General features: G+C 41.9%; 3 protein-coding genes across 8 annotated transcripts in view; 2 read left to right on the top strand and 1 right to left on the bottom strand.

Moving 5' to 3' along the window:
* The window catches only part of nphp3 (nephronophthisis 3), a 32,296-nt gene extending 31,425 nt beyond the window's left edge, over positions 1-871 (top strand). For both annotated transcript variants that reach the window (XM_073488025.1, XM_073488024.1), the window contains 2 exons: positions 338-447; positions 533-871. In XM_073488025.1, coding sequence (XP_073344126.1) covers positions 338-447; positions 533-647 — 225 coding nt within the window. In that variant the 3' untranslated portion in view covers positions 648-871. The remainder of the gene's footprint in view (positions 1-337; positions 448-532) is intronic.
* u2surp (U2 snRNP-associated SURP domain containing) lies at positions 855-9,641 on the bottom strand. Of its 4 annotated transcripts, none has more exons than XM_073488027.1 (26): positions 9,571-9,641; positions 8,620-8,718; positions 8,381-8,495; positions 8,090-8,217; positions 7,917-7,987; positions 7,669-7,757; positions 7,485-7,520; positions 7,294-7,376; positions 6,980-7,145; positions 6,677-6,888; positions 6,231-6,274; positions 4,461-4,565; positions 4,287-4,353; positions 3,994-4,157; positions 3,736-3,898; positions 3,543-3,622; positions 3,362-3,449; positions 3,122-3,256; positions 2,825-3,014; positions 2,626-2,706; positions 2,458-2,506; positions 2,198-2,342; positions 1,981-2,091; positions 1,755-1,882; positions 1,480-1,665; positions 855-1,386 (listed from the first exon to the last, which is right to left on the bottom strand). In XM_073488027.1, exons 1-26 carry the CDS (start codon positions 9,613-9,615, stop codon positions 1,251-1,253), a joined length of 2,916 nt encoding a protein of 971 aa, XP_073344128.1. In that variant the 5' UTR covers positions 9,616-9,641; the 3' UTR covers positions 855-1,250. The 4 variants fall into 4 exon arrangements, with proteins under 4 accessions (XP_073344128.1, XP_073344127.1, XP_073344129.1 ...); XM_073488026.1 differs by having other exon boundaries at positions 2,458-2,509; XM_073488028.1 differs by lacking the exon at positions 7,485-7,520 and having other exon boundaries at positions 2,458-2,509.
* A 1,582-nt stretch (positions 9,642-11,223) lies between these two features.
* pcolce2b (procollagen C-endopeptidase enhancer 2b) lies at positions 11,224-20,476 on the top strand. 2 transcript variants are annotated; one of them, XM_073488619.1, is made up of 10 exons: positions 11,224-11,456; positions 11,770-11,878; positions 12,238-12,493; positions 13,563-13,687; positions 14,040-14,176; positions 14,270-14,433; positions 15,352-15,435; positions 18,869-19,036; positions 19,417-19,553; positions 19,702-20,476. In XM_073488619.1, the coding sequence occupies exons 1-9, from the start codon at positions 11,344-11,346 to the stop codon at positions 19,545-19,547; spliced, it is 1,287 nt and encodes a 428-aa protein (XP_073344720.1). In that variant the 5' UTR covers positions 11,224-11,343; the 3' UTR covers positions 19,548-19,553; positions 19,702-20,476. The 2 variants fall into 2 exon arrangements, with proteins under 2 accessions (XP_073344720.1, XP_073344721.1); XM_073488620.1 differs by having other exon boundaries at positions 11,322-11,456; positions 19,417-20,476.
* Positions 20,477-20,804: the final 328 nt, after the last annotated feature.

Consider the following 20,804-nt stretch of genomic DNA (forward strand, 5'->3'; position numbering starts at 1 on the left):
TATAAATGACAAAGAAAAGCAGCAAAGCCTTACATTTAACAAGCTAAAATTAACAAGCAAATGTTTGATAATTTTGCTTGAAAATAACTGATATGATTAATCAGTAGAAATTAATTTAGAAGAAATTCGGAAAAAAGCAAACGTCCTGAAGCTGTCTGCTTCCTTAACACTCTTAAATTAGCACTGGAGGCTACGTGGTAGTTTTTTTTTAAATAATTGCAGGTGGCAGAAGTTTTTGTTATACACTCACGCATTTGAAGTAATTGATCTGGTGGTGTGTTTGTATCGCTGCTAATAAGATCTACTGTACACTTAATGTTATTGTTGCGTTTTCTAGATTGCTATGATCAAGGTGGCCGCAGCCAGGATGGCCTGTAAGGTGGTTGACTGTGCTATACAGGTACACGGAGGTGCAGGTGTGTCCGAAGACGTCCCACTGGCACAGATGTAAGTTTCTTTGTTTACCCCCACAAATGAGAATGACCACTAAATCCATCTGTCCTGATGCCAATATTACCACATTCATCCTCAGGTATGCATATGTGCGGACTCTTCGCATCGCTGATGGGCCTGATGAGGTGCACCTCTCCTCCATCGCTCATCTAGAACTAAGGGATCAGCTAAAGAAAGCACAGGCCAAGCTGTAAAGGACATCAGGTGGCCACAACAGCGTCATTAACTTGCAATTTGCCTTAACAAAATCACTGATTTCAGCTCCTGTAAACCTGTATATGAGCTTTTTGTGTGAAATTGTAAGTAATTTTGCTACCAAACCACACTAAATGTAAATAACAGATTTATAATTGTAAATTTTTTACTACAACCCGCTTTGTTTGAAATCACTCCATTAAAAGTTTAATTTAAAAAATGACACTTGTTTATTAGGAATTCTTTTTAATGTGAACTACAAAAACAGAAAATGACAGCATGAATATGACTATAGTCATCACGCTCTGTACGGGTGTGGTCTACCACATGGATGAATTCCATTGGGAGGTGATGGGGAATCAGGACACACAAAGCACATTATTTTTTTGTACAATATAAAACAGCAATGGCCCCATCCATTTGATACACCAGATGGCAACCCATGCAACACCCTCCACTCTTCATTGTCTATACATTAACGTCTGGGCAGAGATCTTCGGCTGCCAATCAGTCACTCAATCTTTTATACAACACGGCGCAGAAAAAGTAGAATGGGGAGGAGGGAGAATAGGCTGGTTTGGAGGTTGAAGGTTAAAGACGTGTCAGTGTTTGCTCTTCTTTGATTTTTTGTGAGACCGGTGAGGTGACCTTGATTTGGAGCGGGACTTCTTCGCCGATTTCTTGGGCGTCCTGGAGCGCGACCTCCTGGATCGTTTTGGTGTGCGAGGTGAGGGAGATCTGGTTGGACAAACATGACATTTCAATTAATAAAGAAAATGGTAAAATAACCAGACACCTAGCTCTATTGACAAAGTGGACAGATAGCCTTACCTCTTCGACGACTTTTTGTTGCTGGATCGCGGGGAATCTTTATGGGACGCGCGGGATGATGTGTCTTTAGAATATGAGCGATCGGATCGTTCTGATCTTTCCGAGCGCTCTGAACGTGGTGACGATGAACGGCCTCGTCTGCTGCTACTCCGCGTGGGGCTGGGTGACCCACTGTGACGCCGCTTCCTATCAACCAGACAGGACAAATATCTGTCAGATGGGAAATTAAACAAATCCCCAGTTTGACGCAGCAACCTGCCAACTGTTGACCTCACCTCTCCTTCCTGGTTGGCGTGTCCTCCTTCTCCTTTTCCTTCTTCAAGTCTTTTAACCGAGCGTCAGCTTTCTCCTTCTCTTTCTTTTCCCTCTCTTTCTCCCGTTCAAGTTTCTCTTTTTCTTTTTCCTACAGGAAAGGAAGACAAAAAAATGACCCCAGTTTTGAATTTCAATTCCTGTATTTGATATCATCTATAGTAAAATCTACAGAGCCCAACTCAATACCTTTTGTAGTAGTTTGTCCCTGTAGTGTTCCACCTGCTCTTGAATATTCTGCCCATGCTTCTTAGGCCTTTTGCCAGACTCCAGCTCATCCTGGAACTTCATGACCTTAACCTGCGTGAACAGTGCAAGAAAAATGGTCAAAACAATTCATTTCATTTGCCTTAAACACACAAAAAATGTCTGTGTGTCCTGATAAGTGTGGTATGGGGTGAAGTACCTCTATCTCTCTGAGCTTGGTGCGTTTCTCCTCATTCATTTCAGACATCTTGGCTTTAACATCCGAGTCATCTCTGGTGGGGTTGAAGTAGCTTTGATCTTCTGAGCGAGGGCTCCTGTCATCATCATCACTGTCCTCGTCATCCCTTTAGAGTTGGAAGCAGTTTATAAAAAAGGTTAAAAAGGTGTGTCAATGTATTTGCAGCACAGATCAGACAATTATCCTCAAAGATAGCACTTGTAAACACAGACAAAACTCACTTTTTTGCTTCTTCTGGCTGCTCAAAAATCTCCCATTTTGAAGTTGTCACTGCTAGGGAGCAAACAAAAGGCAACATGAGGGAAACTAAGAATTCATACAAAAGAATCGGTTTAAAAGCACATTTAAAGCCAAAATGTTGTAATTTGATGCCACTTTTAAGGTCTCACCTTGAGCTTCTAACTCTGCCTCGTCCACTGCTTCCCATTTCGAGGGTGCCACCTTGAAAGTCGCTTCCTTGGACTGATCCACTATGAAAAAAGAATAAAAACAAAGAAAAAAAATTACTCACTGTACAAGTACATTTGGACTGAGATCATCAACAGCCACCCAATGAAATATCTTATGTTAGGTCTCTGCACCACTTACAAGGTATTCCATCTATGTCCTCTTCCATGGGCTTGATAGGAACACCGTCCAGGTCATCCAGGGGGGCTCCGTCAATAGGAGCCCCATCAATAGGCCCTGAATCAATCGGCACCCCATCCACATCCTCAAGCGGAGTGCCGTCTACATACTCCCCAATTGGAGCCCCATCAATGTCCTCTACTACCTCAGGCTGGGACAAGGTGCACAAAAACATTTACTGTAAGTAATCGAAGGGATAGGTTTTTATAAGAGAACTTAAGGTTATTATCAATGGCCAAGTATTGCTACATCATTTACCTCCACAATGACCACAGGCTCCTTCTCGGCAGCGAGATTAACCAGACCCAGGAAGATATTCTGCAGCTTGATAAGGAAGGGGTCAGGGTACACTGCCCAGTCCTCCCATGCCCGGAAACATGACATCACTCGTTGCTGCCACAAAGAAGAAAACAAGGCACGGACGGTTGAGTGATATACTGTGTGTCACTGCTTGTGTGAAGTGTTAAGTTTACACAGCCGGGTTTGGACGTTTGGTACCTTAAAGTTCTCACTCTGAAGGTGTCCCTGTATCGCTTTGTATGTCGCGTTGAGGTCTGAGAAAATCTGGCAGAGCTTTGCTTCAAAACTGTTGAGAAAAGGTTAAGAGAATAAATTAAGTGAGTGACTTTATAAAAGACAGTAATGACTAGAGTATACCAATCTTAGATTGACAACTTACTATTTTCTGTAGTAAGACGCGTTGGCTACTTTGGCAGAAGAGTTGTACAGCACATCAGAAACTAGATATAACCGTGCAATCTGCAATGTAAAGGAGAAAAGATTAACTTTTCTTTAAAATTTCGTACACAAAATTTGATAAACATGAAAGATGCCAATCCTTTTCTTAGCAGAGGGTCAGTGTGATATCTTGCCTTCTTGGGAAGAGGGGTCTTGAGGATGGAGAGAGACTCTGTGATACACTCCACAATCTCTTCCGCTGCTTCAGCGTGGCTGAGGCAAAATAACATGGCTTCTGCTATGTCTCCCCTTCTGGGAGTCATCCCACGCAGCATCTCCTCTAGTTTGTCCCGCTCTCTGCAGAGATTAGGAACAATTAAGTGTAATCTATCAAACTGAGGGTTCATCAACAGCAGGGCATCTTAACACAGTTTGATGAATCATGGTCTTACTCTTCTTTCAAGCAGCCTTTCTTGCTGCCCTCCTCCTCTTCCTCCTCTTCCTCCCCATCATCATAAGGACCATGGAGGTATGGATTAAGAGGCGGCGGACGCCACAAAGAGCCATTCTTAAACATCCTAAAGTCGTCTGTTCGCCATTTGGCTGGTGCTTCACCCTGAGCAAGGAATGATTCACAGTTAATATCAAAACCTGATAGAAGATTGTTTTTCTTCAATGTGAGCTGGATACCACTGAAATTCTGTGTAAATGTACTCAAACAATTATTAGAGGATAGAAATCAAACCTGTAGTATTGAGTAGAGCTTCCACCTGTAGTATACATGTGCTGGGCTCTGGTTCTCAAATAGAAACCTGGAAGAAACAAAATCATAAACATGAACAAGCGCATTATAGCTTTGCAAAAACGACAAAGTATAAAATATAAAGGTAAAAAATGACTGATGTTCAGTTGCACTGACCTGTACATGGGATTGTTGATTTCTCTGTTCATGATCATGGCTTCAAACATTGGGCCTTCACGCACCACAAACTCGATCATTCGGTGGATGAGAGAGAGCAAATTCCTACAAGAAAAACACAGTTAAAGCAAACAGATTCAGACTGGCCGCACCCTTGACCACTACAAAAAGCCTGTCTGTTAGTTTAATTTATGCTTGGCAGTTTGACGCTCTGAGCAGTTGTCTCGTGACAGACATGATGCATGTTTTACAGAACAAATGTTACAGGGCAGAACTGCAGCTGTCACGTACAGTAGGTTGGTGCACTGCCATGGTAATACTTGCAATATGTGGCGGAAGATGTCCTTTAACGGACTCAGCCAAAGATAAAATATCTATTTATTACTTATTTCCTGTGATGGATGAGGTGAGACATCTTAATAATGAGACAACTGTTAGACTGTCATGTGACCAGGCATAAATTAAATGTAACTGTGACTATGCCTCTGAGCCAATGTATAACATCAATGCATAAATGCTGCCAAAAATCAAAAATTAACATGACAACTGATGATTTTACAGTGACACGTTCATATAAATTGAGAATTATCTTTTTTAAAAACTAGCAATACAGTTAACATTATACATTTTTTTTTTAAATTGTGCATAAATTGTTGTTTTAAGTTCATGCCTGTGTTCTTTAAGGCTGCAGTGAAACAGGTTTTGATTACATCGCACTGCCTGGACACTTTCACGCTTCAAATTCAAATTTCACAAAAGTGAAGCTGAAGAAAATCAGGACTGAGAAATTGACAAAGACACTGCATTAACTGAAAAATCTGTCATTGCAGTGCCTTTCAATTCCCACTCATCTCCTGACCAATGTGAAGTGAGGAGGAACACCAAAGCAGTATAGGACTGTTGGCCTAAATCAACTAAACATGTTATCTATTGGTGGACTTGGTAATGACTGAATACAGTGCAAATGGGATCACTAAAGCTGTTTTGTGACAATTTTGGGGAGATACATGGTGCAGGCTGCATACATTTACCCTAAAGTGGCCAACAAGACAAAGGATGTCTTTCATTTGACAACACAGATCACATTTACTTGTATTGGAGCCGATCGTACCAATGGCGGGGTAAAATTCAGTATACTTTCCCAATCCATCCCATGAGGCTTTTCAGGTCCCTCGCTGCTGCAGACAGTTCAACTTGTGCTGCTCACCAAGGCCAATGTCAAAGGTCATATATAGACTACTACTGGCAGGTTTGGATTTTATTGGCAGGGGCCAGATTTACTGAGCTCCCGATAGAGTGACAGAGGCCAAAGGGGGTAGACGGTGTGAGTGAGCAATGGTCAGAGAGCAGGATTTCACAACTACAGATCTAGAGTCAGCAGAGTGTGTATGTGGCAGAGTAACATGTCACTAAAGCTGAAAACAACACAATTAAATGTTGATGTATGGAGTGGAACTGTGATGGACTAAAGTCATGATGCTCGACTCTAAACAGCACATTAAGTAAGCGATATAATGATGTTTTTGCTACATATTTAAAAGGAAACATGAGTGATGGTGGAGTGTGAAAGAGCAAGGTACAAAACAAACTTGTCAGTCAGTATTATTCTATCTACTAAAATGATAGCATTGTAATTCAGCCTCAACCATTGCTCACCCATACTGACCAGCCCCCTGTAGCATGCAGTGATCAACTGATCAAACTTTTAGCTTCATTATGGGATGTTTTTTCTACGTTTGTACACCAATTTAAAAAAAGAAAAACATGTACCTTTCTGTTGGGATAACCACTTTGACTATGGCTTGCGACAGAGTCTGTATATGAAGTCACATCAGATAATAAACATAGAATGTGAGTATTGTTAAAAGGCAACAGGTGAAAAATATAAAAAATGCATTTAAAAAGTGCAAATAGACAACAACTTTCCTTCACTGCTGTCAGTTTTACTAAAGGCCAAACACCCCTGACACTGTATTCATTAACCATAAACACCTCTCTGTAACACTGAACATTTTCCACACTAACATTTCACTAAAACCACACTTATATACAGTGTAAAAGTTAAATTCAGTGAACAACACAAAAACTATCACTTATAGAAACTTGGATTAAAACCTGCACTGACTGCTCACTATAAAGGCTAACATCTTACCAGCTGCATTAACAAAACACTGCCATAACCCATGAGAATATCCTAGGCTGACATGCTGAGTTACCTTCTCAAACTCCTCCTTGTTTTTGGGCGGAGGAAGCAGTGGAGCATTGGGGTTCTTTAGCCTCTCCCGGGGCTGTGCGTTGAAGGGTAGGCCGGAGGGAGGCGGTGGGAGTGTGTGCTCCATCATGGAAGGAGGGATGTAGATGGGGTGGGGTGGAATGGGCACACCTTTGCCCCATCCTAATTTCATCTCAAAGTTCATTATCATCTTTCCTGCAATCAGAGTAAAAACATATATTTACAATGACTGAAAAGAACACAAGTATCTAATTTTTTGAATATCAAGAAACACAGCTTTTTATACCATTTAAGTTCTTGAGTGCTCGCTCAGCATCCCTCCTGTTCATGAAAGCCACAAAGCCACAGTTCCTCTCCCGAGCCCTCTCCTCGTCCGTCCTCGGCCACATAATCTTCACACTGGCCAGTGGACCATAGCGGCCAAACTCCTGACAGAGCATCTCCTCATTCATCTATACAATAAAAAGAAACATGAAAAAAATGATTGCTATTTGAATGAACAATAGGGAAATATCCGCACAAAATAAAACACTTGAAATTAACAACATACGCAGCACATATTCATTTGAAATTTAGTGTCAAATTAAGAGTCAAATTCACCTGTGGATTGATGTTTCCGAGATACAAATTAGTCGTAGATGGGTCTCCGACATCATGGGAACCTGGCGCACAATCATCCAAAACTGCAGAGACAGAAAAGACACAAGAATTTCCTACTGCTGTCTGATGGAACAACATATTTTCTTAGCAAGATGAAGATATTCACGGCCACTGTATTAAGTCAAAATTACCACTGGACGGACGGTTTCTCCTGGAAGAACCATCCGCTAAAAGAAGCAGAAAAGCAGTATAAATTTTGTTTCAGGGCAGAAGTGGACAAAGGGTGTAGGTGAGCGGAGTAAGGCGTGCAGGACAGGGCCATTTTGGGCCAAGTTAGTACATGGAATACAGTTGTGCAATTTAAAAGACTCTTACATGAGCGTCTTCCGTCTGTGCCCGAGAGAGGTTCGAAACGACTAACACGTCCTTTCATCTTGTGTCTTTCATCCCTTTCCTCCTGTATTCTGCAGGGAATAGCATATAGCACAGTTAAGTACAACCCATGTTCAAATTATTGAACATGGGTTTTGAAAGTTTTGTACTTTCAGAACCACACCATTCTATGCCATCACATCTGGAAACAACTGCTTAATAATTAAACTGAATCAAGTGCTGAAACTTACTGTTTAAGTTCTTCTTTGAAGAGCTCCAAGTTGCTCTTCTTCTTTTCCTTTTCAGTAGTTTTCTTCACAGACTGAAATACAAATGTGGAAATACTATCAGCACAGTAAAAACAAAGCATTATTTACTACAGCTGTACGAAGAGAGGCTACTTGTTGACTGTAACAGTACTTACATGTCTTTTGTCTAGTGCTAAAAACTGAGGTGGGGTTTCCAAAGGCAAGAAGCTTTTAGTTGTTTGCGTCTCAAAGCGAGATTTGGGCTTGTACAACTTTCCTTTCTTCTCATCAGCAGCTGCCTCCTCTGAAAGGACAACACAGTGTTTTTCCTCTGAATTCCAGGACAATTACTTTTGCATGTCACTTTTCAAGTTATGGATGGAGCACAATGCGAACTGTGCTTGTGCCCCAACGTATCGTGCAATCGATTAGCGGGACACAAAAAGTAAATAATAGAAAGGCTGTACCTTTTGTTGCATTTGCGATACCGCCACGGACAAAAGCCTTGACTTTTCCCTCCCCTCCTCCTTCAAAAGCAGCAAGAAACTCCTCATAAATCTCAGCTGCTGCTCGCTCATCCTCCTGAACAGAGAAACCATAAATAAATAAATAAATACATGCATCCTACAAAACATATTTACAAAATGTGTGCCCGGTTACTTCAGTTGACATAGATCATATTCTCAAAAAGGAAGCATACACTTACTTTTTTCTTTATTTCATCTTGTTCCTTCTTGCTCAGGGTCCTCTTCGCTACTGCCATTTTGCCTATGCTGAAAGACTTCAGTTTGCTTTCAAGCAGCGCCTGTAGATGTAAACAAAGCACGGTCAGCTTTCAACAGGTATTTCGTGGTCACGGGACGTAACTCTAGATTTGGGTGCACGTAACACACTCAGGCCATCACAACGATCCCCACTGCACCGTGTAACATTAATTATTACCCAGATGTTTGCTCGAGCGTAACACTTCTGTTGACAGCCAAGTTAAGCGGGGAAGCATTTCCGTGACACCACGCAACTCGCAATACACTGTGAGGCGGGCGGTGTCCGCTCGTAGTCTATGGTCATCTTCCAAACATTTGATGGCCATTTCCTAAGTTGCATTTGATGCATATTTTATAACTTCTTCAATTGCAGCCGGACACCAACATGTAACCACAACTAGGGCAAGCTAGCCAGAGGCCTAACACACTGTATCTGCTGCAGCGCCACTGACTGAGCGCCGAATGACTGTTACAAGCAGCTAAGCCTGAAATATTAGGCCCGAGTTCGCACAAATTAACTTTACTATTTTTAAATGCGAACCTATATAAAATAAACCTCGTTCCGAAGGCTAGCTGTGTTGGTATCAGGTGGTTAGCTGTACGAACAATATTCCCCTCTGGGTCAACTGTCCTTACAATATCTGGATGTGGTAGCTAAATTGTTAGCTTCTCTTAGCTTAGCTGAACTAGCCAGTGTGGCCGAGGAGCCTACGGCTAGCTTTAGCCACCGTGGTGGTTAGCTAACACCGTTGCGCACACTCGTGCGTTAACTCTCGACTCTCGCAGGCTACAAATATGCAAATACTCAAGGATGTTCAAGCATTTTGTTATTTACATCGTTTTCATTGCAACAGAAACGACCTAGCTGTAGAAAGAACAAACGGTAAATTCACCTTAGCGCTAGCTTTTTGAGAGCCACCAGGCGTTCGGTCCGCCATCTTTTGTGAAACTAAAATAAAATCGATCATCGATTAGTAGATAGCGAGGAGTGTGATAGTCCAGGCGGCACAGTCGATCCCCGAATCATCGATGGGTAAACTTTGTCCTCTCTACCACTGTTTGTGTACAAACACAAACCAAAACTGGAGCTGTGAATGATTATTGAAATAATTTTGATGAGTCTGGTGTGCACACAGACAGCTCAATACACATTTTAATCAGTATACAGTTGTTTAGTAAGCTCACTGATAGATATTAAATAAAAAAGGAAACCCGGGATAACAATATCACAGAATAAACACTCAACAGTCAGGCCAAACCCAGGGAAGCCTAGTCTAAGGTGAGGTAAAACAAGAAGACAGAGCAGAAAATGTAAAAAACACAAAGAGTCAATATGAGTCATTACAAGTAAAAAGGTATTAAAGTGATAAAACAGGCAAAATCACAGAAAAAGAAGAGAGAGAGAAGAAAAGTCATGCAAAAAAAAGAAGAATAAAAGCAGTAAAGGATGGTAAGACAAAAAAAGAAATCACGAAGAAAGAATTAAAAACAGATAAATAGACTAAGAGCAGTAAAAGTCTATAAAATTGGGTTTTAAGAAGTGATTTAAAAGAAGTTACTGATTCTGCCAATTTTGACTTAAACTTATTAAAACTTATTTCTATGCTAAAAATAACTTCAATAAATCATCATGGGTAACACTTTACAATATCCATCATCAACAAATGGTAAATGTATAGTTAATTAGATTCAGTTAAGTCATTCCACTGTTGAGAATCAATGAAATGGTTCATAAAACATGTATTGAGCAATTGTAAAGCCCTCCAGATACTGTTTATAAATGAACTACACAGTATTAATTAACCACTTACAAAGTATTATGAACATCAATTGCAACTTTCAATAAACAATTGCCAATAAATAGTTTATAAAGCATTTCACTGCTTCTTAACAGTGAAATAACTATTGACTAAAGTGTCATTAACTATAAAATGTCACTTTTTATATATATTTTTACATAATTGTTTATTTTAATGATATTATAGATATTATAAAGTGTTATCAAACATATATATATATATATATATATATATATATATATATATATATATATATATATATATATATATATATATATATATATATATAAAGATATCAGTGGCAGACAAAAATGGCGAGGACATGACCTCAGCTGTCCAGCAGGTGGTGCTCTCTCGGTCCATCATTGTTACCTGCGCATATTATTCTGACAACCTGAATCCAGACACTCATTTTACTGATATTTCAGGTTGTGTAAAACTTACCCTGTCCCCCCTTCATCCCACATCTACACAGTACATGCACAGTATGAGCCGTCACACTGCAGGCCCTGAGTTATCTTGATCAAGTCTCTCTGCCACATTGATTGAGATGTCAGGCCACTCATCCATGACTTGGGTCGAGTTTATTCATGCCACACCTCATTCAAGCCAGGTGTGCAAAGCTAATGCGAGACCTCACACACCTTCCAGCGCTTCTTTAATCGTTTCTTCCCCCTCTCTCTCTTTCTCTCTCTCTCTCTCTCTCTCTCTTGGAGACGCAGCAGCAGCAGCAGTGAGCCAGTGTGCTCCGTCCCTCCTACCACGCAGAACAAACGCTATATTCATCTGCTCCAGCTTGCAGTTACTGAAACTCCCCGCAGGAACTCCTGGGTACTTTTTCCCCCACCGGTCCAGCTGCTGAACACAATGCCATTCATGCCACGGGGCGAAAACAGGCGAACAATGTGGAGAACATGCAGTATCTTTTGCGCATGGAGTCTACTGTTCTTGGCAGAGGTCTGTGCGCAGTCTCAGCGGAGGTACATCTTTTTTTTTATTTTTTTTTACTTATTTTAAAAATAATAATAATTTGAAAGCTTTATGAGTGGTTGAGCAAGGTGTGGAGAATGTGATGTAGCCTGCGGTGGAGGACTGGAGTTTATCCAGAGGAATATTATTCTGCAGTCTGGTGCTGCCTCCAGTCAGGACATGTGGCGCATTCAATGAGATCTGTTTGGAATCAACCGCAGGCTTGTTGTTAACGCTGTACACACGTTTATTGTTTCTAACACATCATCAATTGAAATCTGGAGAATAGAAAACATCCTCTCTCCCCTCCTCTGTCCTCTCCAGACCAACCTTCACATGCGGCGGAAACATTACAGGGGAATCTGGAGTGATCGGGAGCCAGGGGTACCCAGGAGTTTACCCCCCAAACACCAAATGCGTGTGGAGGATCACAGTGAGTCCACTTTAATAATCACATGTTGTAATGGGTGATGATGATGCAACTGGTTGCTAGATTGTTAATTAAAAACACACACCAAAACAGCTGCAGTATATAATAGCATGACTCTCTTTCACTAACCCCAAGCTCCTAATTTCCTTCTAAAAATACTAAACCACAGCCAGCTCAAGGCAGTTTTTTTTTGCTGACTGGCTCCATTACATTACTGTACATTCACACAAGTCATGCTGCAACACTGTTTGACTGGACATCAATGAAGTAACAAGCCAACACCCGTGGGGGGATGTGTGACATTTCATGGCTCTCACTAATAATGATCATTATGTGGAAATTGACCTTTAATTCCCACCCAGGTCCCCGAGGGAAAGGTGGTGGTCCTGTCATTCCGCTCCATTGACCTGGAGAGCGACAACCTGTGCCGCTACGACTATGTGGATGTGTACAGTGGCCATGTCAGTGGCCAGAGACTCGGTCGCTTCTGCGGGACGTTCAAGCCGGGAGCCCTGGTTTCCACGGGCAACAAGATGCTCATGCAGATGGTATCTGATGCCAACACGGCTGGGAGTGGCTTCCTGGCTGTTTTCTCTGCTGCTCACCCACATGAGAGAGGTAGGCAAACATGGGAAGAAGAGTATTTGTTTTGTTTTGTTTCTTCTTGCATGGTAGCAGCTGTGTAGAAAATATCTCACCGCCACCCAAGCATGTAATACAGAGCCACGTGGGACTGTGCCTCAGCCATGACTTCACCCCATAAAGGAATCTGATACTGGCCCTTGGAGTATGTCTGTTTGGGCAGAGGGTCAGTGTTTAAAAAGCAAATTAACAAGGCGGTTAAAACAGGAGTCGCTTCAGTGGGATCGGTGCACGGTTCAGACAGAGAGAAAAATACTGTGAATCGCTTCCAAGGCATGCAGACACACAGAAAAACAAACAGGAGATATAGTTTTTCCTCTGCTCGGTAAAAACCAGCGGCCTTTGGGGGTTTCATTTGTCCGAGACGGGGGGATATGAGTTTAAGCTTTCCAATGTGGACAAAAAGGGAGGAATATCTCGACACATCTCGCAGTACGATGTGGAATTTCTCACTGACAGTTCTTCAGTATCACTTAGAGTTAGTTGACTCAGAGTTAAATGAGCCTCTTCCTTCGGGGTTTGCGAAGTCGCGTCCACTGTTTTGGTGGAATTTTAATGGCTGGTTCTCTGTACCGAAGGAGCTGACAGCTGTACCAGACAATAGCTATTAACTAGCCTGCCTGCCTCTAAACCAACGGATGATAGCACGCTGTTGCTATACTGTCTCTGAGCTTTGTCAAAACTTTACAGCATAGCATTTGTTAGGTGTCTATTCTTGTCACTGTCACTAATTTGTAGTTCTCGGTAAGGAAACATCAATCTAAGTGTATGTTCCAAAGAAAACACGTCTTACAGAGAGCTTGTGTGGTTATTGAAGCGATGTGTCCCAGATGCTCCTTGGAAGCATTGTCTGTTTTTGTTGCACAACACTAATGAGTGTCTTACTTTTAAGGATACACATAATGACAAAGAAGGCGATGGAGAGCACCAATTACAGCAAGAACGATGAATACACGCTGGATAAATTCCCTCAATGAGCAGGAATGATGTTTGGCAGATTATTGCTGTTTATTATACAAGATTAACTGAAGGCATTACTCCACAGGGGACCAGTACTGTGGAGGCAGATTGGACAGGCCCTCAGGGACATTTAAAACACCCAACTGGCCTGAGAAGGACTACCCAGCTGGTGTCACCTGCTCCTGGCACATAGTGGCACCAAAGAACCAGGTCAGAATTTCTTTGTGTTATATGTAAAGTTCTGTTAGGAAATGGCTGTTAAGGGAATCCTGATTTCGGGAACTTGGCCTATTGAACATCTAACCTGTTGATAGATTGAAACACCGACACACAGTCAACCGTAGATCATTAATGCTCCATGCTGACCCTTAAAAGGCCCAAGGTGGAATGTCATGTTCGAGGACAGTTACCTCAGATCTTTCCTCATATGTCCTCATAAGTGCTCTTTTTAGACTTTACTACGTCATCCCACAAATGACAGGGTACCCTTTAATCAAACGGTCGACAATGATAGCCAGATGAAATGCTCTTGCTTGACTTTGTGATCCGTCTCCTGCTGCAGATTATTGAAGTCAAGTTCGAGAAGTTTGACGTGGAAAGAGATAACTACTGCCGCTACGACCACGTCTCCATCTTCAACGGGGCGGAAATAAACGACGCCAAGAGGATCGGCAAATACTGTGGAGACAGCCCCCCAGCGTAGGTGATTCTGTCATGAAGATTTTATTTTCACTGACACATCCATCCCCTGAGGTCCTCTCATTTTACGCTCTTGTCTGGGCTCCCTTGCAGGCCGGTGTTCTCGGATGGGAACCAGCTCCTGATCCAGTTCCTGTCAGATCTCAGCCTGACCGCAGACGGCTTCATTGGACACTACAAGTTCAGACCAAAGAAGTTCCCCACAACCACGATACCACCCACCACCACCACGCAGCCAGTCACCACCAGGCCCATACGTAGGTAGCAACTTTTATCCAATAAATTAGAAGACTTCTAACATCTGTGTTTGTTGATGTAGCTATGAGACGCACTGTGCTGGCCGTGTACTACTGGATTCTCTTGCTAACATGTGGCGTTTATCGTTCACCCGAACACGAGGGACATCTGGAATCTGCTTCTGATTTGCGCTAGAGGGGAACTAAGTGTACTTCTTAAGTAAGAGCCCTTCAGAATCCTGCTTCTGGTTCAGAATTCTGCTAAATTATGCTGCTCTTTTACATAAAATGGGATGAAAATGGTCCGTTCAGCAATAAAAATCCAAACTAAACAGCAGGTCGTGATGCACCGTTCTCCTCTGTACAAACAGTGAAGAGAACATAGAGCACTGGGGACTATTAAAGCTGCAGCACATGTCCGAACACAACATATGCTAAAGCTGTGTCTGATGCTCACATTTCTCTTGTGTAGACCGTACGTAACACACGTTCATATACAGCACGGGCATGTGTCTGCACCTGCGATCACAGCTCATTTTCATACTTAAAATCTCACATTCCCACACGCTGTTGCTTTTTTCCCCTCAGTCAAGCCAGGTTATTCTGGCACCTCCCTCGCCATGATGTCATACTGTCACAACGCCTTCTGGTTGGCTTATCTTTCCTGACTTTTCCCCCCTTCCAGTAAGAATAATATTTAGACAGCTACCTTGTGTTTTCTCTGTGGTTTCCTTTATGGACTCTTCACTATCTCTAACTCTGAAAACAGATGTTCACTTGTTGGATTACATTGCTCTTCGTGACTCTCGTGTGACCGAGAACATTCTGCAAATAAACCACAGTAGAAACAGATGCGACCATAGCTTACATGCTTGAATCACCGGCAGGGAGAAATTACAGATATTGAATATTCTTGTGTGTGTGTGTGTTTCTCCGCAGCCCTGAAGTACTCTGTAGCGCTGTGCCAGCAGAAATGTAAAAGACGAGGAACGCTCGAGAGCAACTACTGCTCCAGCAATTTCGGTAAGAACATCAGAGCTCATTGCAATTTCTTTAAACCACATACAGTCACTGGTATGTTCCAGCCTTGCTCACTTTATTATTGAATTTACCTGCTGTTACATACATACTAATCCTGAAAAGATTCTTGGAAGATTTACGTCAGCACATCAGCCGGCCAAATCTCCCCTAACAAGCAGTTTACAGTCCTGATCATGTCACTGTCTTTGCACCTCTGATTTCTCCCTGCTCATCTCAAAGACGTCCTTGATAGCCTGCGAGGAAGTCAAGGAGTGTATACAGTAGGACACAGTTACCTCCAGTGCAAACACACACACACACACGCACGCTCAGCCTCTGACTGTGGGTAAACTGTTGATAAATGAAGGTGTTGATTCATGCTCGGCCCTCCGTTTTGCAACTCTCCCGCTACTGTGATGTTTTCCTCCCGTAGCTGTTTACCACATGTGTTAGATTGGCATTTCAAAGGGTTCACTTGGATTTGCACCAGGAAGTGAGGAAAGGGCGAGTGACGCTGCGGTGCGTGTGGAAAAAGTGGCCCCGTGTGATGTGGCGGCGGGGTCCACACACAGTATGCTGCGTCATATTTTTAATGAGGTGGCGAGACTGAAAACAGTTTGTCTAATCAACACTAACCGTTGGTTTTGTTTATATCTCTTTCAATTGTCAAAAGCAGTCGCTGGTTTACTTCATGTCAGTGTTCGACAGTAGCAGCAGATACAGTAACAGCACTGAAACAGGCAGGCTGTTCTCATCCCTGTCAGGAAATGAAACAGGCAGTTATGTGAAGTCCAGACATATTGGTACCATCAGTGTAAAGAATCCCGTTCATGCTGAAGGACACGTGATTCACTCCGCTGACTCCACTATCACTCAGCTGGCACTGCTAAATGTCAGGTCTCTTCCACAGTGAGCGAGTCCAAACAAGAAAAGTATATATTTTTTTTGTGCTGGACAGACTAAACAGGAAATGACTGAAATGACTGAAACAGAATAACAAGAACTGGACAGCACAGTAGGTAGCAATTCATCATCCATTCTGGTAAGTTAACTTGTGAGATGATTCCCCTAAAATTACTTAAAGTTCCCATGAAGTCAAAAAAGTGCTTTTTTCACACCGCTCACCTGTATACCAGAACCTGGCTCAAAAGTGGCAGAAACACACTGTTTTGTAGGTATTTTTAAAGGCATTTTAGAGTTGATAACTTCCTGGAAAATCATTAAAATTTTGATGACTCATTCTGCACACGGGGGCGTATATTGTTGCTTCTCTATTTTATGACGCTGCCGTGGATTTCTGAAAAGAACAATGCTGCCAGAGCGGAGTGATGCTCAGGACCGGACCTGGCGCATTACTGTACAAAAACACAACTTTATAACTTTATTCAGTGATTTGGATGAAACAGTGTCATGATTTATGGAGAAAATATTTGCTGGCTTTCCCTCTGCTGCCCTGGGACTGCTCTGGCCTCCGAGAAAAACAGAGGCCAGGTAGAGTACCGAAGGGATTTATGGAGTTTCCTGGTAGACAGATACTGGTAGCTTTGTTGCTTAAATAAGCTATAAGTGCTGCTCAATGAGGTTAGCTGCCATCAGGTCAGTAAGTGGTTCTTGCTGAGTCAGCCAGGTTCCCAACCACCACAGTCACCGATTCTCTATCTGCTTTCTCTCTATATTAGATTGTATCGTACATAATATGCAGTGACCTCTGCTCCACTGACTCACATGCAAAACATTTGGCTGCCTGCTGGACAATTATGATATCAGAGATTTACTTTGGCCTCCTCACAGTCAGGGCAACATCCTGGAATTATCTTCGTAAGGCTCAGAATGACGGTAACTGATATCCTTGAAGCTTTTGAGAAGGAGCTCCTGGCTGGTGGGTGCGTGAAGAAGCAGTAAAAGGATATGTTGATGCTGTCATTCATCGTGACATCTTTACAGAGAGGCTGCACTTCACACAAGAACTGAAGAAAGTCAGCACACATTGTTCCAATTTCTCTGACACTATTGATGGTGGCAATAAAAAAACAGATTCCCTCCATTGTAAATTCCAGGCCCTCCTTTTCTGATGCAAACATTTGCTGACGATTCTTCACATTACACATAGTAGCCCTAGATGTCTAAACTCTATCCTGTACTTCCCTTTACTTTAGCCTGCAGTGTGATAAAGCGAAGTGCTGCATTTAAATGTTTTTAAGATGATAGCTGTTGTTTCAACACTTTGATCCAAACTGAAATATCTCAGCAACTATTACATGGATTACCATGAATTTATGTACAGATATTCACGTTCCCCAGACGATGAATCCTACTAACTTCGGTGATGCCGACTATTTTCACTATTGTTAATTTTTTTCAATCATGGTTCCCAGATGATAGACACTATTGATTTGAGATGCTTTTCTAAAATGTTTCAAGTGTTGGATGCATATGTGGTACAAAAATTGATGGCTCTGTCACAATAACTTCAATTATAATCATTTTGGTGATCCCTGACCAGAGATGTGGACTGGAGTCTTTGTGAAATGGACTCGACTCGACTCGAGTCGCTGTTTTAAGAAAACAAATGACTTGAGACTTGATTTGGAAGTTAAAGACTCTCGGTGCGACTTGACTCGAGACATGATGACTTGAATTAATACTGAAATGAAGCGAGTTTTTTTATTTAGTTTGTTTAGGAATTAAAAAATCAGTCAATGATGATCTTTCTCTCCTGATTAAGATTTCTTCCCCAGAACGACACAGTGCACCTTTAACTTGGGACTTCACTTACCTCGACTAAGGACTCAACTTTACATCACTTGCTGAAGAAAAAAATACTCGGCACTTGCTTGAGACTTGGACCAATTGACCTGAGTCACATGTATGTCCCTGACTTTCCATCTAGCGCCACCATCAGGTCAAACATGTCATTTCTGCAACACTTGGGTTTATGACTGAAAACTGCCAGACAAACTGACATTCCCATCAGCCTCAGCTGTATTTTGTACTCACTGCTACTAAGAAAATGTGAGCATGCGATGGTGAGCATGGTAAACATTAAAAAAAATTATAGGCCTGTTCAGCATGTTAATCAGCATGATACCATGCAGACGTTAGCATTTAGCTCAAAGCACAAACAGCCTCACAGAGCTGCTAGCATGGCTGTAGAGTCTTAGTCTCGTTCTTGCAGGCATTGTCTGTCTGACATGACTCAGTAACATCTTCTTTCACTCTGCTGGTTTTCAAAAGTTTCATTATGCTGCTGCTGTCACTCTGCCTGAAGCTCAGGCTTTACTTTTAGCCACAGCCCAGAAACAGCACTTTGCCAAAGTGATGATTTTGTTTACAGAAATCCAAACTGACATTTCAAGATCCTTGTTTTTATCCCCATTTATGAGGATGTGTTTGTAAAGGAATAACAACTGTTAACATATATATTTTTCATTCACAGTGATAACTGGGACTGTCATTACCGCGGTGATGAGAGAAGGAAGTATGTTCGCCACAGTCTCCATCATCAACGTGTATAAAGAAGGCAGTCTGGCCATCCAGCAGGCAGGAAAGACCATGAGCACCAAGATCATTATCCTGTGCAAGAAGTGTCCATTTATCAGAAGAGGTGAGTTCACTGGTGAAGTTAAATCGGCTCAAAATCCTTCAGAACGTGTGTTTGATGTATGGAAAAAAAAAAGATCATTATCTAAATGATGATAATCATTATGCAGTTCCTTGTTGACTGTTTTCAATAACCTATGGCTCTGAGTTTGCCTCCTTTGCTGTGCCGTCACGCTCAGTCGGTAGAGCTCGCCCCAAAGTGTGAGGTGAGCGGCAGAACTCACTGTCCAAGCAGTCAATGAACCATTAAATATGTTTATATGCTGCACGCATATAAACATATGGTATACAGACCTGCCGGGTGGAGATTCTGATATTTGGCCTCCCTGAATGTCTCTGCCGTTCCGCCACTGCATTCAGGTTTTTTTTGTGTGACCTCACCAGGCTTGAACTACATCTTCATGGGCCAGGTGGACGAGGATGGTAAGGGGAAAATCGCCCCTCACCACTTTGTCATGGCGTTCAAGACAAAGAACCAGAAAGGACTCAACGTTCTGAAAAACAAGCGGTGCTGAGGACAGGTGCGCCTGAGGCTCGGCTGTGGATGGAAACAATTAAGCAAAAAAAAAAAAAAAAGCACAGGCTCGACAACAGAAAAACAAAGCTGAATTTGGATGCCTTCACAGAACATAAAATCTAAGATTATTGTATTTATTCATTTTGCTGCAGATCGCATGTTTGTGGAATAAACAAGAAGACTTGAAGTACTTCCACTCTGTCTTCTATTAAAAGACCAGCCGCTGGGTGTGTTTGGCAACGTCAGATTAATCAGCGACAAAATGAGTTGAAATTTCCATTCCTGTTCTCAGCCCATTCTCACTCAGTAGTCACATTCCTGCCGTGCCCAGTGCAGGGAATTAAATTGTAGCCAGGAACAAGAGCCCAGAATCGGGAGTATAGCAGCATCTGTTCCAACATCCCATGATTGCACTATTAATTTGACATTTTTTCATATTCTGTTGTTCAGTTGTTTCCCTTAGAGGCTTTGGAGCGCAATGGGAAGTAACAATGGGATTTATTATTTAATATGCATTTAACAAATATATCTTTCTGGCACAATAGTCTTAAATTCCACAAGCCTTGATCGATACAGGGGATTTCTCACAATCAACAGTTTTGCCAACAATCAGCTGATTGTTGTAGGCTTAAGAACCTGAAGTGATTTGTCTGTGTTCATTTCCATGGGCAGGATTGGGAAGTTTATTTTAAGTGGTGATAAAAAAGTGCAATATTTAATATATAAATGAATCTTTCTTAAACTTTTTATGCTGGTTTCATGTGAAACAAATTGAGGACGTTCCTAGCTAAAGCTCTTCAGTTAGTTTACCGATGCAAAGCACCACCGTCAGCATATATCATTTACCTACATTGTTTTTAAAGGCAAAGGTATGAAATGAAACATATTTTCATATGAAAAAGTCTGTGAATATTATTTATATTTTATTGTTTTCATCTGCCCGAATAAAAGTCCTTAATATTTTCCTTTTGTTTGTTTGTTGTCTTTGTACATTCAGTTGGAAATGAAAAAATGCCAAATGATATTTGAATTGGTCCGTTGAGTCTCCTAAGAATGGATCAGGTGTGTGTAATGTGACTCTCACGTGGACTGGGCCGCTGGGCAGTTGGCTGGACTGTTGACAGTTTTCTGGCTTTCAGACTTGAGTGACCGAGGGCCAGTTTTCAAGGACAGAAGTCAGCAAGTTAGAAACCAACATTTGAAGTCAGCAGAATCTGCTTTTTGTGCCATTAAAGCCCCAGAAGGTCAAATTTTT

Source organism: Pagrus major, chromosome 19 (genome assembly GCF_040436345.1).
Source record: "Pagrus major chromosome 19, Pma_NU_1.0".
In the NCBI taxonomy this organism is placed as follows: Eukaryota; Metazoa; Chordata; class Actinopteri; order Spariformes; family Sparidae; genus Pagrus; species Pagrus major.

Excerpts from the sequence above, each read along its gene's own strand:
- u2surp (XM_073488026.1), bottom strand. The coding sequence starts at position 9,615 with ATGGCGGACCGAACGCCTGGTGGCTCTCAAAAAGCTAGCGCTAAG. Across the intron at positions 6,889-6,979 it reads AGCACTCAAGAACTTAAATG|GAAAGATGATAATGAACTTT; the intron begins GTATAAAAAGCT and ends CTCTGATTGCAG. Across the intron at positions 4,566-6,230 it reads GTGGTTATCCCAACAGAAAG|GAATTTGCTCTCTCTCATCC; the intron begins GTACATGTTTTT and ends TTTTTCTTGTAG.
- pcolce2b (XM_073488619.1), top strand. The coding sequence starts at position 11,344 with ATGCCATTCATGCCACGGGGCGAAAACAGGCGAACAATGTGGAGAACA. Across the intron at positions 14,434-15,351 it reads AGTCACCACCAGGCCCATAC|CCCTGAAGTACTCTGTAGCG; the intron begins GTAGGTAGCAAC and ends GTTTCTCCGCAG. Across the intron at positions 15,436-18,868 it reads CTACTGCTCCAGCAATTTCG|TGATAACTGGGACTGTCATT; the intron begins GTAAGAACATCA and ends TTTCATTCACAG.